This window comes from Bombina bombina, chromosome 2 (assembly GCF_027579735.1).
Source record: "Bombina bombina isolate aBomBom1 chromosome 2, aBomBom1.pri, whole genome shotgun sequence".
Taxonomy (NCBI): Eukaryota; Metazoa; Chordata; class Amphibia; order Anura; family Bombinatoridae; genus Bombina; species Bombina bombina.
This window is the reverse complement of record NC_069500.1, coordinates 854649471-854670741: the sequence shown is the minus strand read 5'-3', so window position 1 is coordinate 854670741 and position 21271 is coordinate 854649471. Positions and strand designations below refer to the sequence as shown.

Below are 21271 nucleotides of genomic sequence, written 5' to 3'. Positions count from 1 at the left end.
GGGCTTAGTCTCCCTTTAAGGCATGTGTGCTGCACTAAAAGTGGTCTGGTAATTCTTCATTACCATGGACTTGTAATACCAATTTGTGCACTAATGCTAGCATGGTCCAGCAATGTTAATGGCGCAACCCTTTGTAAACAGGGGGCCTTTCTTATTATATTACTTTTTTTCCACTTCAGTTTCTCTAATATTATGTCTGTCACTTTTTTGTGTGTTTTTCACTGATTATGAAAACATAGCAGAATAAGTCCAGCAGTATTTAAGAGATGGGGGACAGTTAAAAAGGTATGTATTAATTGTTGATTAAAGTAAAACGTTTACTCACAGCATAACAAAATTAACAGCAGAGTGCATCCAGAATTACAATCCTATGCAATTCATGCTAAATACAGTTGGACTTATTATGCTATGTTTCCTTTGTATTTGTACTGAGCTGTGGGGGAGTTCTAAGACTAGTTTAGCCTAAAGTCCACAAGCCATTGTCCTTAATGGATAATAGCTTGTGGGACTGGATTGGGCATCCGAACATAAAATAAAATGCTAAATGCAAACAAGGTACCAAGTTATAGTCCAAAAGTTCATGCTGCAGACTGAGATGCTAAAAATGTCTAAAAGTGTCTAGATGAGTAAATTGTCCATGAGCGAGTGGATTGTCACAATCTTGTTGTAACAAACAATGTGCTTACCAGGGGGTGAAACACATTGATTTGCATTTGCTATTGTATGTGATGAGGTCTAGGGGCATATCTATCAAGCTCCATATGGAGCTTGAAGCCCCGTGTTTGGCTCGCCAGAAACACCAGTTATAAAGCAGCGGTCTAAAGACACTTCTTCAGTATAAACTTCCACAATACCTCTTTGGCTTCTATACCAATGTCTCAAAATTAATAAATAGTTATTTTTCTAGCAAATATAAAAACTCATTTGGTCTCAAGTACTACATCTTGAATGGTGATACACACACACACACACACACACACATAATAATATCCTAGACATCCAAGACATATATCAGCTGTGATAATTCAGCGGTGGAATTATTAGGGATTCAATGTTGTGTTAAAGGGCAAAACCATGGACTTCATGCAGACTAAATATATCTGTTGAATTCACATATATATACTATGTGAAACTGCCCATACCTCAACAAACACTATACTTACAGTGAAGTAGGGTGGTGGAAGCATCATAATGAGGGGGTGCTACTCATAAGCAGAGCCTGGAAATCTTGTGAGAATTAAAGAATGCATGGAAAAATAGAGGGCATTAAATACTGCAGAAAAACATTTTTCACACTCTTCAATTTTATGTTCTGGTTCCATAGATCAACGACAACTTTATTTTTTACTTCTTGCCTAAAAAACCCATTATAGCATTTCAGTCACAGCCATAAATTACAGCTTGTATTCCCCTCATAACAAGCCTCTAAAGAACAATATTTTTTGTTTAATTTTTTTTTTCTATTGGACTGTAGGGGGTTACACATATTCTTTACCGTTTCGCATAATATAAGCCTGAGTACCATACTGAAAATGTTTACAGCCACTACTCAGACATTTGTGACTTGACATGTTAAATTATATGATTTTAAATAATATTGTTAAATTACAAGATATAATTGTATTTACTGTCATATGCTAATTCCTGTATTACAGCTATATTGTGAAGTCCTACAGTGGATGTAGTTTTCAACAATTGAAATAAAAGTATTCTTTTTCATGATTTACTATTGGCATGTGCTACATCTGGGACACATTTTTATCAGTCCTGAGGGAATTAGTCTTGGATTAAGAGAAAAAGATGTAAATTGTCAATGTAATCCTTTGGAGAAATGTTACTGCCTTGAGCATTGCATCTCAATGATTTTATGTCACAGAAAGGATTTATATTTCTATTTCTTGACCTATTTTAAGTTTATTGGGCTATTTATTATTAGAAAATGTACTCTAATGTTGACCCTGCAGATACACTATCAAGATCATTTATAAAAATGAAGATTCTGCCACAAACACTTGATAAAAACTTCTTAAAGTTAATGTTAAAGCAACCCATGAAATAATGTTTAGAAGAAAATATATATTAATTCTTAAATATGTTTAAATGTTTTTTTTATTATTATACAAAACCCTAAAAGGTTCTTTAAGTATCTAAGAATCTAAGAAGATCAATATAGGTACAGAAAAATGCGTTGAGGGTAGCATGGTTAACAATGACAGGGAGAAGGCTGAGGTACTAAACCATTTATTTTTCTTCAGTATACACAAGAGAGGAACCAATGGACAATACTTTGGAAAAAACTACAACATGCCAGCCCATACCATTAACTGGGTTATGTATAGAGGATATTAGGAAAAAAACTGGATAATATTAAGGTAAATAAAACTCCAGCCCCAGATGGAATACACCCAAGGGTGTTATGGGAACGTATCACTGTTATAGACAAACCTCTACTCTTAATTTTTCAAGACTCATTATGCTCAGGCATGGTATCCCAGGATTGGCATAAATCTGATGTGGTGCCACTCTTCAAAAAGGGAAGCAGGGATGATCCAGGAAGCTATAGACCAGTTAGTCTGACATCAATAGTGGGGAAGATACTTGAAGGGATTATAAAGTTTTATATTGATAGTTTAAAGAGTTCAAATAAGCATGGTTTTATGAGAAATAGATCATGTCAAACTAGTCTAATTAGATTCTACAAGGAAGTAAAAATATAGATAAAGGGGAATCAGTTGATGTGATATTCTTAGATTTTGCAAAGGCATTTGATACAGTGCCACGTGAGAGATTCATGCACAAAATTAAGAAACTGGGAATAGCTGAAAAATTTAGCTCATGGATTAATAACTGGATAAAAGATAGGGAGCAACGAGTAGTAGTAAATGGATCATACTCAGATTGGACAAAGGTAATCAGTGGAGTCCCCCAGGGATCAGTACTGGGCCCTGTTCTTTTTAATATTTTTTTTTTTTTTTTTGACCATAAGGCAGTTTATTGTGCAAATGTAACAACTTGTGATATGGCATTATGGTTAAAGAACAAAAAGTCTGGTGGGTGTTTTACCATATGATAAAACTACCAGATCCTCTGCAGTCAGTTAACAATCCACAACGTTTTGGACCAGTGAATATACTGGTGAAATCCTTACATTTACTTTATACAGTAAGTTCAAAAATGTTTTCAGGATAGGACCTATACTAAAATTGCCATACGCATGGAACAACAATACACAACAGCAGTACAGTGAGTACTTAGAATGGCACCCACCTAAGGCAGTGGAATTGCATTTCTAGAGATTGTGGCTGGAAATGCTGGAATTATAGAACTGAATGTTCTGAATTCAAATTAAAGAGTTGTTCACAAATAGACATCTTCTGAACGTGCTACTTTAGAAGATCCATTCAACATATTTTGGAAAGATCTTGGATTTATTTCTGACAAATGGCAGTCTCTGTTTTCAGAAACAGTTAAAAACCAGAAAAATATACTTTTTTGAAGGCATGTTGCTTAGAGAGCAAGTGTCTGTTCCTATGCAGTGGTCAAAATGGCTCAACGCCAGTTGGGTACTTGTTCTTCTTGCGTTTGCTTTTGGCTGTAGGAGTGGTGAGTTCTAGTGACTCAAGGCGAAAAGGCCGAGGTAGGGGCATGTCCATCCCTTGAATAGGTGAAACAGAGCTTATGCTTGTAGTCAAGACTGGAGATGTGTTGATAGGGCCACCATATGCTTGGGAGGTGCTATGCAAAGCAATACTTTTCATGGGATCAGCACTCAAGATCTGGCTGGCTCGCTTTGATTTAAAGTAATTGCTGGCTATGTTTTTGCTGTCACTTCGGCTGAGCATTAATTTGTAACGATCCTCTTCCATCTGATACTCTCCATTTTCTACAGGAGACATCTTCTTTGGCTTAGTCTGTGGCAGACCCGGAGCCGTGGGGAGACTGGTTTTCTGAATGACAATCTCTGGCATCTTCCAGCTTCCACTATCTTCATCCCATGAAGCCTCTCTTCGGATTTTGTCCAGGTTGCTGTAGCTGCAATCCCGTCGTATGAGTGGTTGGATCTGATCGAGCATCTGCTGGGACAAGATTAGTTCTCTTTCCTGCCGGCGGATGGTGGTCAAGTAATCGTTCCTTTCATGTTCAAATTCAGACTGCAGGTCAGCAATTTCAATCTCAGCAGCTTTCAGCTTTTTGTGCATCTTCTCCAGGAGACGGTTCTTAGCCTGTAGCTCCTCCTGAATGGACTCATAGACATTTAAGAGGATGCACTCACTGCTTTCTTCATCCGTATTCTGGAGAGCATCCAGCAGCTCCTTCTTTCTCTCATCTGCGTACCGTTTCCTGCTTTTTTGCTTCTCTTTCAGGGCTTTGTTCTTAGCTTGTTCTCCACCGACTACCTGCTGCTCAAGCATCTGCAGCCTGGCAAGGACTTGCTGGGGGCTGTCAGTCCTTGAGGTAGCAGCCTCCTCAGCAACACCCAGTTCTTCAGGGACAAAATCAGTCCCATTAGTCTCCCGTTTTATACTTCGCAAATGCACTGCTGTCTGTGGTTGTGTAGTTTCTGGCTGGAGTAATGGCGCTTCATCTGGATCTGATGAACCTGGAATGACAGCAACTGCTTTTTTCTTAAGATCCTCTTCCAGAGTACTCAGATGGAGGTCATAAGAGTTACGTAAATTGTTTATATCCTCCTCCAATCGGACCCGAGATTTCTGTTCTTCCTCATAGTCTGCCTTCAGTCGGGCAAACTTCTCCTCATATTCCCGCCTGATCATTTGTTTTTCAGTCTCTGCATCAATTTCATTGGCATATACTTGGGGCTGTGTTTCTTTTATTGACAATCTATCAAATGCTGGCAGGTCTTCAGCTTGTGAAGTCAGCAGGGCCTTCAGCTTCTTAATCTCCTCCTGGTACTCCCTCAGGAGGGCATCCTTTGGATCCTCATTGATACGTGGTTTGTTCTTGATGTTCTTGGCTCGGTTAGCATATCGCAGGGTGCTGAGGGTCTCGTCATAGTTGTTGTCAGCAGGGGATAGGCATGCCACCATGAGAGTTTTGGTGTTCCCTCCAAGTGAGTCTTGGAGAAGACGGGTCAGCTTGGAGTCTCTGTAAGGGATGTGTTAGGATTTTCCATCCACTAGAGCAGAAATAACATTACCCAGTGCTGAGAGGGATAGATTTATTTTGGTGGCCTCTTTCAGACGATCTCCTGTTGCTCCAGTTTTAGACTGCCTCTCGCTGCCGGCTAGATCAACCAAGTTGAGCTTCCCAGCCCGCAGGTGATCTTTCCCATTTTCATCAGTGGTACACATTTCTATGTTGATGATGAAGATGGAGTGTGAACGAGAGGAGTCTTTGTTCATCAAGGTATATCCCACAGATCTGTTTCTCCAGCCTGTCTCCATTATTTTCTCACACTCAGTGACACTATGCACGGTGTGCTGTGACAAAGCTTTCACATACACGCCTTTCTCTGGGTGCTCCTTCAGTTCCATTTTTTGCTTTGTGTCCTCTCCTAGCAGATCTCGAATCTCTTCGTTGTAGATCTCCAAGTATGAAGCTCGGACGAGAAACTTGGTGTTTTCTGCACACTGTATACTTTCAAAAATATGTTCAAATGCCCTGGGAATGATTCCTCTCTGGGTAGGAGGGTCTGGGATTCCCTGCATGCTGAAGGATTTACCACTGCCTGTCTGCCCATAGGCAAAGATGGTACCATTGTATCCTTCTGTGACACCCTCAACCAAAGGGTACGCAATCTCATTGTAAATCTGCTCTGTACAATGGTTCACGTAGTATGCGCCATCAAATGTGAACTGTTTTGGGGTCTCCTCATCTTCCACTGGCTTTCTGATAAAGCACTGACCCCGACTACTGTCTATTGTGACCACAGCTTGGCAGTTCATTTCTTTCTCTCTGTCGTTCATGGGCCGGCATCGCACAACCACTTTCACAGACTCTGAGGCCATTATTACTCCCGCCGCTCCGCGGGTATCACCGTCTTGGGCCTCAGTCCAGATGTTTCCCCTCTTTTTAATATTTTTATAAATGACTTGGAGCAAGGATTAAATAGCAACATCTCTATTTTTGCAGATGATACTAAGTTAAGTAAGGTCATTAGGTCAGAGCAGGATGAACTTTTGTTACAAAGGGATCTGCAAAAATTAGAAGTATGGGCAGGTAAATGGAAAATGAGATTTAATACAGGTAAATGCAAGGTTCTACATTTTGGAAGTAAAAATAAGCAGGCAATGTATGGGACCAGACTTAGCCAAACAAAGGAGGAAAGGGATTTGGGAGTAGTAATAGATAACAAGCTAAATATGGGTGCACAATGCAGGGCAGCGGCTACAAAGGCTAATAAGATACTAGCATGTATTAAGAGGCATTGATTCAAGGGAGGAAAGCATAATTCTGTTACTATATAAATCCCTGGTAAGGCTTCACCTTGAGTATGGAGTGCAGTTCTGGGGACCGATCACAAAAAAGATATTGCAGAACTAGAAAAAGTTCATAGAAGGGTTACAAATCTAATAGGGGAATGGATAATTTAAGATATGAGGAGAGGCTAGACAAACTGGGTTGGTTTTCTTAACAAAAAAGGTGCTTGAGAGGTGACATGATTACTTTATATAAATATATTCAAGGCCCATATACAGAGATGGCAGAAGCTCTGTTTATTCCAAGAAAATTGTTTGTGACAAGAGGTCACAATTTAATGTTAGAGGAAAGGAGATTTAATCTCCTGCAATGGAAAAAATTTTTTCACTGTAAGAGCAATACAATTGTGGAACTCATTACCAAAGGAGGTAGTGAATGCCAATACCCTAGATACATTTATAAATTGTTTGGATACATTTCTGTCTAGAAACAAAATTCATGGATATGATTGCTAGTATTAAATGGGTTACCTTTTAGTGGGATTATTTAAGATTAACTGGAGTTTTTTGTAAGTATTTTAGATTTGTATAGGTGGACCTCGATGGACTTTGGTCTTTTTTCAACTTCATCTACTATGTTACTATGTTAAATATGTTATATTTAAGTATGGGTAGGGCATTTTGTTCACCAGAATAATAGAACTGTAAATACGAAATTGGAATAAATCAATTATCTGAAACTTAACATCTAGGGATCTATTTATTAAGCAATGAATGCTGCATCGATGCATCATCTTTTCAGGTCAGCTTGAAATGGAAATTAAGAAGCAAGGCCAACAGTGAGCAGGGGGCGGCATTGCACAAGCATTTCAGCAGAAATGCTTGTGCAATGTTAAATGCAAACAGAGTATGCTGTCTGCATTTAGCGAGGTCGAGCGGACATGATTCACAACAGAGAATAATGTCCGCTTGACCATTAATAAATCTACCCCGTAGATTGTAAATCAGTGAACTAATCTTTAAAGATCTTAAGAGGTTAATACAACAGTGCGACTCTTGGCAGGGCCCTCTACCCGTTTGATCCCTATAAATTTTTCCTTGTATTCCGCCTATGTTTTTAGCGCTGCGGAATCTGTTGGCACTCTACAAATAACCAATAATAATAATAAGAAATATCTATAGTATATTTCTATCTCTAGCTACAGTATCTATCTATCTATCTATCTATCTATCTATCTATCCATCCATCCATCCATCTCTCTATCTCTATCTACACTATCTATCTATCTCTCTCTATCTACAGTATCTATCTGTCTATCTATCTATCTATTCATCCATCTATCTATTCATCCATCTATCTATCTCTATCTACACTATCTATCTGTCTGTCTGTCTATCTATCTATCTATCTTCTATCATCTCTCTATCTATCTGTCGTGATCACTCAGCTGATCGCTCTTCCTTCTTCCCTCTTCTGCGCTACGCTTCGTTGCCTAGCAACTCTGTACTGAGCCGTCCCTCTCTGCTGACGTCAGAACGGCTTCTTATTCCAGCGTCTTCTCTCCTCCGGTGCCTGTTTGTTCTCCTTCGTGGCTAAGTGAGTACTTATATTTTTGAATCCTTGATATCTGAACTTTTGCTTGTTAGACCTCGAATCTGCGTATCCCTACCTGCCTGATATTACACGTTGCTGGACATTGCTTGCTTGATTACTCTATTGGTTAACCCCTACCTGCCTGATTACACATTGCCGGACATTGCTAAGTGTGACTACTCTATTGGTTAACCCCTATCTGCCTGATTACACATTGCTGGACATTGCTTGCTTGATTACTCTATTGGTTAACCCCTACCTGCCTGATTACACGTTGCCGGACATTGCTAAGTGTGACTACTCTATTGGTTAACTCCTACCTGCCTGATTACACGTTGCTGGACATTGCTTGCTTGATTACTCTATTGGTTAACCCCTACCTGCCTGATTACACGTTGCTGGACATTGCTTGCTTGATTACTCTTTTGGTTAATCCCTATCTGCATGAAATCTCATCGCCTGATCCTGCTGAGCCAACTTCCACCCTATTTCAGTGAGTACTTGTTATACTGAAGCTGTCGTGGGGTCAGGTCCTGGTTTACACTCACAGTGCTAGGGTGTAATTAACCTCATTCTAGCATTTGGGTCTGGCTCTGGACTTTTCCTATCCTGACACTATCTATCTATCTATCTATCTATCTATCTATCTATCTATCATCTATCTATCTATCTATCTATCTATCTATCTATCTATCTACAGCATCTATCTATCTATCTATCTATCAATATCTACAGTATCTATCTATCTATCTATCTCTACAGTATCTATCTACAATTAATTAGGAAATAGGTGCTGAGTATACTATTAATCTACAATTGCCTAAATTATATACAGAAACATAGTAAAAAAGCACAGTTTGTAACACCCTGTTGTCTGCTATAGACACAGTAATTGAGAGTGTATATTATAGTTGCATGGTAGTAATACAATTATTATATGCACATATGTTTATACAGTTTAGCAGCATATACATAAAACTATCTCTTAAAGTAAAACAAAATACCATTAGCCCTTTGGTTAACAGAGAAGCTAAATGTTAAAAGAACATTGTTCACTAGATTTTTCTTTGCATAAATGTTTTCTAGATTATCTATTTATATAGCCTATCTGGGAGTGTTTTTGTAACAATGTATAGTTTTGCTTATTTTTTTTTTTTGTTGAAATAATTTTTATTGAGAGTTTTATGTTTAAAGTACAATTTTACATGTTGCATGTCTGTATGAAATAAATATGACATGACAAAAAACATGATAAAACATTAAACTTATAGCATAGATATAACAAGTTTCTTGTCATCTTTGATCCTCTTCTTTACGATCTGTTCCAAGAATTACATCTCTCAATATTCAAATAACTGGGAGGCATATAATTACATCTCTACAGAAATATGACAGTCAATTCAGTAAATTGTCACATGTAGATATTAACTCAACAATTAATACTGCATAAAGAAACATAGGAAAATAATAATAAAAAGAACAACTTTGAGTCCACAATTATTGTTTCTGATATAAAGAAGTCTCACAATTATTGTTTCTGATATAAAGAAGTCTCAAATTTCAAGACAAGCAGTGGATCATTACTTCTATTACACATAAAATAGGGAATTCCAACCCATACATATAATTCAAAAGTCGAACTTGACAAAGAATAGTGCTTTTAATTTTTAAACCTCATTTCTTTCCTCCTCCACCCTGCTAATCCTACGTTCCCTATCCTCCGTGTACATAATCCAAGGTTCCCATATAACTAGGAAACTATCTTTTTGGTTTAAATCTCAGCGGCCAGACTTTCCATTTGATAGAAGAGGGCAATCTTGCGTTCAATTATAATATAATGTGGTACCTCAGATTTCCAATATTTGGCAATACAGAGTCTAGCTGCAGTGCATATAAAATGTACTAACTTATTTTGTTTATAGGTAATCCCTTTCTATGGAAAGTGTAGTAGGGCTTGTTCATGGTATATCCATCCGGTCCTGGGGCCTTATTTATTTTAATATCTTTTATGGCCGAAAGTACCTCCTGTACAGTTATTGGAGTATTTAAGCTGTCTAAATCTTCTGATGAGATTTTGGGAATTGGACAGTCCCTAAGAAATTAATCTATATGCCCTTATAGCATAAGCTTTTGAGGAATGAGACATGGTAAATTGTAGAGTTTATGATATTATTCAGCAAACATATTGGCTATGCGTTGTGGGTCATTGGTAAGGGTATTGTCAGATAATTGTAACTGTGGGATTGTGGTTATCCTAGTCAAATCTTTAAGCTTATTTGCCAGCATCCTGTCGGGTTTGTTTGCATAAATGTAGTAGTGTGTGTCTATAATTTTAATGGAGCGGACTGCATTATCGTTTAGTAATTTATTTAGTTCCACATTTTTCCGTTTAAGGATGCGATCTGTGGATTTACTGTGTTGTAAGATTAGTTTTTCCTTATTTGTTCAATCTCAGCTCGTAAAGCATTTACTTTCAAATTTTGGAGTTTAGTCTTTATAATGGATTCTTTAATTAATAAACCTCTCGCATATGCTTTCATTTGCACCCCAAATCATGATCAGACCAAGGGCAATTTAAAATGGATGATTTTATTAATAAAGAGATAAGAGTCTGAATTAATAGAATATAGTCGATTCTAGAAAATGTCTGATGAACTGGAGAGAAGAACGTATAGTCTCTTTCAGTTCTATTCTTGGCCCGCTAACTGTCCGTCAAGTTGTGGTCGAGCATAAGATCATGTAATAGTCTTAGTTTAGTCCGTTGTGTACTCTTTTGTTCCTCCTTGTCACCGATCTAGCAAGTCTAATATCAGCTACTGTATTGAAGTCCCCCCCAGTATGACCTTGTATTGTTTCCATTGTGATAAATGTCTACTCACTTGGGGGGGGGGGGGGGATGGTCTGGTAATTATTTGGAGCATACATATTTCCAATAATAACTGGGGTGTCATGAATATAGCCCTTAACACAAAGATATTGTCCATCTTTATCCCTTATGATTTCTTCCTCCTTAAAGTTCAAAGAGGAGTGAAGCAGTATGGATACCCCACAATGTTATTTGGATGCTGTTGCGTGATATTGAATGGGATACAGTTTATCCCAATATTTTCCTAAAGGTGCATATTTTCCTGAAGGAGTAAGTACTATGTGGGCATTTATAGTTTTATAATCTGTTAGGACTTTTTTTCTTTTGATATTTGAATTTAACCCCTTGACATTATAGGAGACAAGTCAAGTCCAAAAAAAACTTTCATGTTTCAAATAGGGCATGTAATTTTAAACACCTTTCCAATTTACTTTTATCACCAATTTTGCTTTGTTATTTTGGTATTCTTAGTTGAAAGCTAGACCTAGGAAGGCTCATATGATAATTTCTAAGACCTTGGAGGCCACCTCTAATCGCATGCTTTTGTATTTGCTTTTCACAGCAGGGGATAGCTAGTTCAGGTAATCCCTATAGATAACATTGTGAGCATGCCCGTGGATTGTGGCAGACACTGCATTAATTGGCTAAAATGAAAGTAAAAAGAAAAAAAATAAAGAAATAAAATGTCATGTGATCAGGGGGCTGTCAGAAGATGTTTAGATACAAGTTAATCACAGAGGTAAAAAGTGTATTATTATAACTGTGTTGGTTATGCAAAACTGGGGAATGGGTAATAAAGGGATTATCTATCTTTTAAAACAACGAAAATTCTGGTGTTGACTGTCCCTTTAATAGTCATGACTAAGGTTAGTTATGTGCGCCATGGCTGTAGTATCAAGGCCTGGTTTCACTATCCCCTTCAACCCAATTAAAAGGGTGTGCTTGACATCCCAAAGAAGTGTGACCAAAAGACTACTTAGGTATACCCATTGTATTTGTTGTGGATCACTAAACATGTAAATATAACAATTATATAACTGGGTGTGTTTAGAAACAACAACATTAACAAACACATAACAATAAGAACATCAACTGAAAAAAAGCACATCTAGCAGTTAACTTAGCCTGTATCACAGTATAATCTTGTAGTAGTACAAATATAAATTAACTAGTGTTGGGGGGGGGGGGGGGGGAATTGGGCAAGGGGGAGAGAGAGAAAAAAGAGTAGTATAGGTTTTAAGTCTTTCCATTTGTGAAGTGTGATGGGGCAAGGTCTGTAAAAATTTGTAGTCTATGCCCTTCGAAGGTAAGGTGTTGAGATGATCTAATTCACTGCAGGATCTGTTCCTTAATATGGTAGTAATGCATTTTGATAATGATGTCTCTTTCCCAGTTAGGCTGTGGTGGCCTAGCCAGAGATCTATGAGCTCTATCCATCAGGAAAAATTAAGTGTCAGTAGTAGGCAGAACTTGCTGGAATAGCTTTAGTAGAGTCTCAGGAAAATTCGTGTAGGACTCAGATAAGTTACGAATATGGAGAATAGACCCCCTAGACCTATTCTCAAGGTATTCTATTTGATCCTCCAATCTGCGTATGTAATCAGATTGATCCTGGATAGCTGTTTGGATCTGGGGGATCTCTTCTGCAATCTCATCCAGCTTTTCTTAAATATCTGATGTTCTGCCCCCTATTTATTGAATATCCTGTCTGAGTTCTGATATGGCAGATTTAAGTTCAGCCTGGAATAAGGTTTAAATCTGGGACAGCAGCTCTTACACCTAGATTTAGAGTTTTGCGTTAGCCGTCAAAACCAGCGTTAGGGGCTCCTAACGCTGGTTTTGGGCTACCGCTGGTATTTAGAGTTGTGTAGGTAAGGGTCTAACGCTAACTTTCCAGCCGCGACTTTTTCATACCGCAGATCCCCCTACGCCATTTGCGTATCCTATCTTTTCAATGGGATCTTTCTAACGCCGGTATTTAGAGTCTTGGCTGGAGTGAGAGTTAGAACTCTAATGACAAAACTCCAGCCGCAGAAAAAAGTCAGGAGTTAAGAGCTTTTTTGGGCTAACGTCGGTTCATAAAGCTCTTAACTACTGTGCTCTAAAGTACACTAACACCCATAAACTACCTATGCACCCCTAAACCGAGGCCCCCCACATTGCCGCCACTCTTTTAAATTCTTTTAACCCCTAATCTGCCGACCGCACACCGCCGCCACCTACATTATCCCTATGTACCCCTAATCTGCTGCCCCTAACACCGCCGACCCCTATATTATATTTGATATATGATGTGACCGCACCACCCTTTTTAGAAAATATGCTCAGGCACGGGATAAAGTCCGGTCACAGACTATATAATAAATAAAAATCAGAGATCCCAGCCAATGAGTCTTAGAATAAAGAAGTTTTTATTCTTCAACAAAGGATATGATCAGAGTGATTTTCACACTATGCAATTATAACAAACATCGGGGAAACATCTGATGTAAGTTCACTCAGATCCACACATACCCCATCCACCAAACACATCCGTGTCCAACAATCAGCACAACTTATGAAAAAAGAAAACATCAGAAAATAAAAATAGTATCCAAAGTGAAAACTTCACTGACACTCCCAGGGCGTCCCCAGGGAGTGAAACTAGACACCACCAAATCAGGACTGTATTAAAGTTAGAACCATTGAGAGTGTCAGCTAGATCCGTAACTCTGTAATATTATATGAACCAAGAGTGTCTCGTAATGTTGCGGATACTCCTAAAACAAGAGTGTCTCGTTATGTTACAAATATTCCAACTGTAGCAATGTGTGATCACTTGAAAACATAAGCAAATATCTTGTTGCCAATCTACGAAAGCAGTCACAGGAAACACAACATGTTACAGTATTTGTAATCCATAATGGTTAATTCTGGTAACGACCTCAATGACAAATCTTGTAGTTATAATAATGTTACGGTTCAAATGTCCCTTTAACCTGACATGCTTCTGGCCATGTAATGTATAGTGGGGAGCTGTAAGCGTAATTTCGGGCCAAACACACACTCTCTTGAAACTTCACTCACGGTATCCTACACTACATCATATGTGTAATTCCTTACTGAAGAGGATACAGTATATTCCACAGTTAACTTCTACCCAAGCTGCGAGTATCTCATACCCTCATGGCAGCTTGTGGCCTTTGATGTGTTGGAAACAGAGAAAATGCATAAACAGCAATGTTACCTCCTTCAGCGTATGTGTGCTTTTCTAGGTAATACCGTGAGGCTCGGTTCTCGCCGTCTATCTTCAGTGTGGTAATTGGGACCCTCCAATATAGAATTCTAGTCTCACCTCACAATTTCTATGGCTCAGACAGCAGGATAAGCAGGTCTCTGTGGTGGCGTCTAATCGTTCCGACGCGCGTTTCGGGACTCCGCCCCTTTCTCAAGGAATTTACAGGTACTGGTGGGGAGGTGCAATTTAAACAAAATCGTATGTATCCCTATTGGTTAATCGCATACACACCTCCACTCTGACATCACGCTATACACATGCATTTTTGTTATCATTGCTTAGTTAGAAAACGAATATATCTAAGACTCACGAATGGCTATTAGTTACAGCCGAATGAACATTATCGAAGTTGAACAACCACTGCACTGTTAATACCGCAAAAAAGTGCCAATGCACGACACATTCCAAGACAAAACTCGCATATCCCACCGAATATGTAATCAAAACGAAACAAATGCACGGTGAATGCTTAAAAAATTTTTTAACAACCGTTCACAGTAATTCTCAATTTCAGCTCTATGATAGCTATCATCAATCGCAACCTGTCACTAGTATTCTGCACACAGGATGCCAGTAAGGGCTGACTTATATTTAATGTCATATGTGGTGGCTCAGCATCGGGGATCCCTATACCGGATACCCTACTTAAAAACAGATTAAAAAATAAACCTCTTCAAAATTAAAGTTAGAGTTGAACTGAAATATATCTCCCACACAGAAAGACGTATCACACGGGTCTCAAAAGAATTCTTTCTTACCTTATTTAGTATTGATTCACGACATCATATTTTATTTGACAAATGAGTCACACAGAAGAAATTCATCCCTATACGGTCAATAATATTTTCAGGATAGATAGTGGATTTCCAGCTACTTCTATACATAGGGAACTGTACGTCATGTATAATATTTGATTGTCACAAGACCATATCAAACCTATCCTCCGTCTCGTCATGAGTCACGAACGTATTAATTGTTTGATCTTGGGATCCAAGGTGGCAGTGTTTTAATCCATTCCTTCTTCTCTTCCATTATTCATATCTTAAAGAAGAACACATTCTATTGATACCTACAGGAATGTGAGAAAGCAACTCACTACTTAGAGACTGAGAGCATTATGGCTCAAATAAAGTTTCCCCAGGAAATGTCTCTATTAAGGCCTTTAGGGACCATGGTATCTAATTGCCTGATCCATTGTGCTTCTTTGCGAAATAATATTTTTTGTCTGTCCCCTCCTCTACGTAAGGGGGGGACTCCATCAATGACTTGAAAATGTAACTGACTCTTGTTGTGTGCCAATCGAGTAAAATGATGGGCCAGAGGTGCATCTTCGTCATCCTTGCCTATGGCTGCTTTGCATTGACGTATCCTATCACGGACAGTCTGCGTAGTCTCTCCTACATATGCCAGGCCACATGGGCACTTAATGATATAAATGACATATTTAGAATTGCAGGAGAACCTTCCCTTAATTGGAATCCTTTTGCCTGAAAGAGGATGGGTGATGTGATCCCCTTGTAACATGGAATGACAAAGAGCACAATTCATACAGGAAAAAGAGCCTTTCATAGTGGCTGTAATGGGTTTTCTCATGGTACCCCAATCAGCCCGTATAAGTTCATCTTTCAAGTTTCTATTTCTCCTAAAAGAAAATAATGGAGTCTCATTGAAGATCTTACCCACGTGTATATCCTCTCTTAACAGGTGCCAGTGTTGTAGTATTATCCTTTTGAAGATTTTACTATGTGATCCAAAATGGCTCACAAAGGGCACCGAAAAATTTTTGGATTCACGAGTGGTCTTACTCAGTAGGCTAGCCCTGTCAATATTCAATACTTTATTCATATTCTCTTCCAGAATTTGCATTGGATAACCTCTATCTAAGAATTTTTTAGACATTTCATCCAATCTCTGTAGGTAAATTACTGGATCATCCACAATCCTTTTGGTCCGCAGAAGCTGGCCTAATGGAAGGTTTTTGATCAGAGAGGGGGGATGGAAACTTTCATACCGTAAGGTGTTATTCCTATCCGTTTCTTTAGAGAATAAATCACTTCTGAGTTTGTGATCTACAATCGATATCATAGTGTCTAAAAAGCTTACTTCAGACTTGCTTGCTTCTATGGTAAACTTTAAAGATTCATGTGCCGAATTGAGTTTTGATACAAATTGTGTCAAACCATCGTCACTGCCAGTCCAAATAAAGAAGATATCATCTATGTAACGATACCAGCCCAAAATGGACTTCTTGTAACCTTCATCCCTGTAGACCACATCCTCCTCGAACTTCCCTACAAAGAGGTTTGCATAAGTAGGTGCTACATTTGAGCCCATAGCCGTGCCTTGTTTTTGGACATAGAATGTATCTTCAAATAGGAAAATTTTTTCATAAAGAATGATCTTGAAAAGATCTTTGATGAGCCTTCTTTCACTCGGGGAATATAGGTTGTCCTTGTCTAAGAAATAGAATATTCCCTCGATTCCTAACTCATGAGTAATCGAAGTATATAGGCTGGCTATATCCATTGTTACAAGCTGGCTATTCGCAGGAACTACCAGCGATGATATTTTGCACAAAAAGTCAGTCGTATCCTGTAGATACGAACTTAAATAGCCTAACAAAGGTCTAATGAGTTGATCCAAGAATACTGCAATCGGTTGAAACATTGAATCAGTGCCTGCGACAATGGGTTGACCCGGAGGGTCAAGGAGTTTTTTATGTATCTTGGGTAATACATAAAACACCGGTATAATCGGATGCTCTTTAATCAGGAATTTCGCCTGTTTCTTTGTAATGATGTCAGAGGCTAAAGATTCCTCAACTATCTTACTGATTTTGCTTTTTACCCTCAATGTGGGGTCAGCCGTCAATTTAGCATAATTCTCTGTGTCTTGTAATTGGCGGAGGACCTCCTCCTTATATTTATTTTTATGCATAATAACAAGGGCACCGCCCTTGTCGGCAGGCTTAAGGATCAAATCCTCATTTTTCTGAATTGATTCAAGTGCTAACTTCTCTTGTCTAGAAATATTAGACTTAATTTTTGTACAAAAATTTCTTTTGAATTTTTCAAAATCCTTTTTTATTAAAGTAATGTATGCTTCAACTGAAGCATTAGTATGAGGAGGATTGAAAGTGCTTTTAGGTTTAATATTTCGTACATGAAATTGAAATGGACTGGTAGACTCAGCTTTGTTTATTTCCTCTTTATTCGCAAAAAAGCTCTTTAGTCTGAGATTCCTAAAGAAACGATGCAGGTCACATTCTAATGCAAAAAAGTCTGGGGTAGTAGTTGGGACAAAAGATAATCCCTTTTGTAATACCCCTAAAATTGCCTCACTGATCTCAACCCCTGATATATTCACTACTAAACTCTCTGCTCCCTCCGATTCTGTCGGGTTGAGATCTGATATGTAGTGTCTCCTGTGTTTCCTCCCCCCCCTCCTCTTCCTCTTCTTCGATTCCTTGTGCCACGTCCTCTTAAGGGAAAAGGGACTGAAGAATCACTGAAATCACTGTCAGATGAGGACTCACCCGGGAAATTATATAATTGTGCCCCTCTTCTAAACCTTCTAAAAGGTGTGAAGTCTGGATTCCGCCATCTATAGACTTTGTTATTTTGGTAATCAGTAAGATCTCTCTGAAATTTCTTGTATTTCTTACTTTCTAGACTTTTTTTAAAAGTAGAAAGATCACTGTCCAATTTGGATTTAAAATTGCTGAAATCTGTTTCAGTCTTTAACTCCTTGAGAGACAATTCCACTTTGTCAATCTCCTGCTGCATTTTAGGTAGTTCCTTCTGTATATACTCAATTGTCAAAATTAAGATATCATAGGAGCATTTATTTAAAATGCCCTCAAATTTGTCACAGTACTCTGAATTCTCCCTAAATAGTGTGGGATGAAGGTGACTTCTGAGACCCCTTGGAATACGCTTCTGTCTGAAGTATTCTGCTAAGGTAACCGAATGCAACTCATATACAATTTTTTGCTTAATCATCTGCTCTAAACTCGGCGGTTCCTTAACATCAGGTTCATTGTTCAAAAAATTTCTATTGCCAACACATAAGGTAGCTATTCGTGAGGCATCCAAATCTGAGTAAGCAAACATCTTAGTCCCCTCCATCGTACTCATCACACGTGGGTGTGCACGTCACGGACCAAATTATTATATGAGATATGATGTGACCGCACCACCCTTTTTAGAAAATATGCTCAGACACGGGATAAAGTCCGGTCACAGACTATATAATAAATAAAAATCAGAGATCCCAGCCAATGAGTCTTAGAATAAAGAAGTTTTTATTCTTCAACAAAGGATATGATCAGAGTGATTTTCACACTATGCAATTATAACAAACATCGGGGAAACATCTGATGTAAGTTCACTCAGATCCACACATACCCCATCCACCAAACACATCCGTGTCCAACAATCAGCACAACTTATGAAAAAAGAAAACATCAGAAAATAAAAATAGTATCCAAAGTGAAAACTTCACTGACACTCCCAGGGCGTCCCCAGGGAGTGAAACTAGACACCACCAAATCAGGACTGTATTAAAGTTAGAACCATTGAGAGTGTCCGCTAGATCCGTAACTCTGTAATATTATATGAACCAAGAGTGTCTCGTAATGTTGCGGATACTCCTAAAACAAGAGTGTCTCATTATGTTACAAATATTCCAACTGTAGCAATGTGTGATCACTTGAAAACATAAGCAAATATCTTGTTGCCAATCTACGAAAGCAGTCACAGGAAACACAACATGTTACAGTATTTGTAATCCATAATGGTTAATTCTGGTAACGACCTCAATGACAAATCTTCTAGTTATAATAATGTTACGGTTCAAATGTCCCTTTAACCTGACATGCTTCTGGCCATGTAATGTATAGTGGGGAGCTGTAAGCGTAATTTCGGGCCAAACACACACTCTCTTGAAACTTCACTCACGGTATCCTACACTACATCATATGTGTAATTCCTTACTGAAGAGGATACAGTATATTCCACAGTTAACTTCTACCCAAGCTGCGAGTATCTCATACCCTCATGGCAGCTTGTGGCCTTTGATGTGTTGGAAACAGAGAAAATGCATAAACAGCAATGTTACCTCCTTCAGCGTATGTGTGCTTTTCTAGGTAATACCGTGAGGCTCGGTTCTCTCCGTCTATCTTCAGTGTGGTAATTGGGACCCTCCAATATAGAATTCTAGTCTCACCTCACAATTTCTATGGCTCAGACAGCAGGATAAGCAGGTCTCTGTGGTGGCGTCTAATCGTTCCGACGCGCATTTCGGGACTCCTCCCCTTTCTCAAGGAATTTACAGGTACTGGTGGGGAGGTGCAATTTAAACAAAATCGTATGTATCCCTATTGGTTAATCGCATACACACCTCCACTCTGACATCACGCTATACACATGCATTTTTGTTATCATTGCTTAGTTAGAAAACAAATATATCTAAGACTCACGAATGGCTATTAGTTACAGCCGAATGAACATTATCGAAGTTGATAATAGAGATTTTTTGAACAATGAACCTGATGTTAAGGAACCGCCGAGTTTAGAGCAGATGATTAAGCAAAAAATTGTATATGAGTTGCATTCGGTTACCTTAGCAGAATACTTCAGACAGAAGCGTATTCCAAGGGGTCTCAGAAGTCACCTTCATCCCACACTATTTAGGGAGAATTCAGAGTACTGTGACAAATTTGAGGGCATTTTAAATAAATGCTCCTATGATATCTTAATTTTGACAATTGAGTATATACAGAAGGAACTACCTAAAATGCAGCAGGAGATTGACAAAGTGGAATTGTCTCTCAAGGAGTTAAAGACTGAAACAGATTTCAGCAATTTTAAATCCAAATTGGACAGTGATCTTTCTACTTTTAAAAAAAGTCTACAAAGTAAGAAATACAAGAAATTTCAGAGAGATCTTACTGATTACCAAAATAACAAAGTCTATAGATGGCGGAATCCAGACTTCACACCTTTTAGAAGGTTTAGAAGAGGGGCACAATTATATAATTTCCCGGGTGAGTCCTCATCTGACAGTGATTTCAGTGATTCTTCAGTCCCTTTTCCCTTAAGAGAACGTGGCACAAGGAATCGAAGAAGAGGAAGAGGAGGGGGGGGAGGAAACACAGGAGACACTACATATCAGATCTCAACCCGACAGAATCGGAGGGAGCAGATAGTTTAGTAGTGAATATATCAGGGATTGAGATCAGTGAGGCAATTTTAGGGGTATTACAAAAGGGATTATCTTTTGTCCCAACTACTACCCCAGACTTTTTTGCATTAGAATGTGACCTCCATCGTTTCTTTAGGAATCTCAGACTAAAGAGCTTTTTTGCGAATAAAGAGGAAATAAACAAAGCTGAGTCTACCAGTCCATTTCAATTTCATGTACGAAATATTAAACCTAAAAGCACTTTCAATCCTCCTCATACTAATGCTTCAGTTGAAGCATACATTACTTTAATAAAAAAGGATTTTGAAAAATTCAAAAGAAATTTTCGTACAAAAATTAAGTCTAATATTTCTAGACAAGAGAAGTTAGCACTTGAATCAATTCAGAAAAATGAGGATTTGATCCTTAAGCCTGCCGACAAGGGCGGTGCCCTTGTTATTATGCATAAAAATAAATATAAGGAGGAGGTCCTCCGCCAATTACAAGACACAGAGAATTATGCTAAATTGACGGCTGACCCCACATTGAGGGTAAAAAGCAAAATCAGTAAGATAGTTGAGGAATCTTTAGCCTCTGACATCATTACAAAGAAACAGGCGAAATTCCTGATTAAAGAGCATCCGATTATACCGGTGTTTTATGTATTACCCAAGATACATAAAAAACTCCTTGACCCTCCGGGTCGACCCATTGTCGCAGGCACTGATTCAATGTTTCAACCGATTGCAGTATTCTTGGATCAACTCATTAGACCTTTGTTAGGCTATTTAAGTTCGTATCTACAGGATACGACTGACTTTTTGTGCAAAATATCATCGCTGGTAGTTCCCGCGAATAGCCAGCTTTTAACAATGGATATAGCCAGCCTATATACTTTGATTCCTCATGAGTTAGGAATCGAGGGAATATTCTATTTCTTAGACAAGGACAACCTATATTCCCCGAGTGAA

The 21271-nt window shown here is 38.5% G+C and overlaps 1 protein-coding gene across 1 annotated transcript; it reads right to left on the bottom strand.

Annotated features, from left to right (window-relative positions):
• Positions 1 to 2968: 2968 nt before the first annotated feature.
• LOC128648059 (kinesin-like protein KIF17) lies at positions 2969 to 6012 on the bottom strand. Its single transcript, XM_053700740.1, is given in 1 exon segment — positions 2969 to 6012. A coding segment is annotated over 1 exon segment (2430 nt). The 5' UTR covers positions 5970 to 6012; the 3' UTR covers positions 2969 to 3539.
• Positions 6013 to 21271: the final 15259 nt, after the last annotated feature.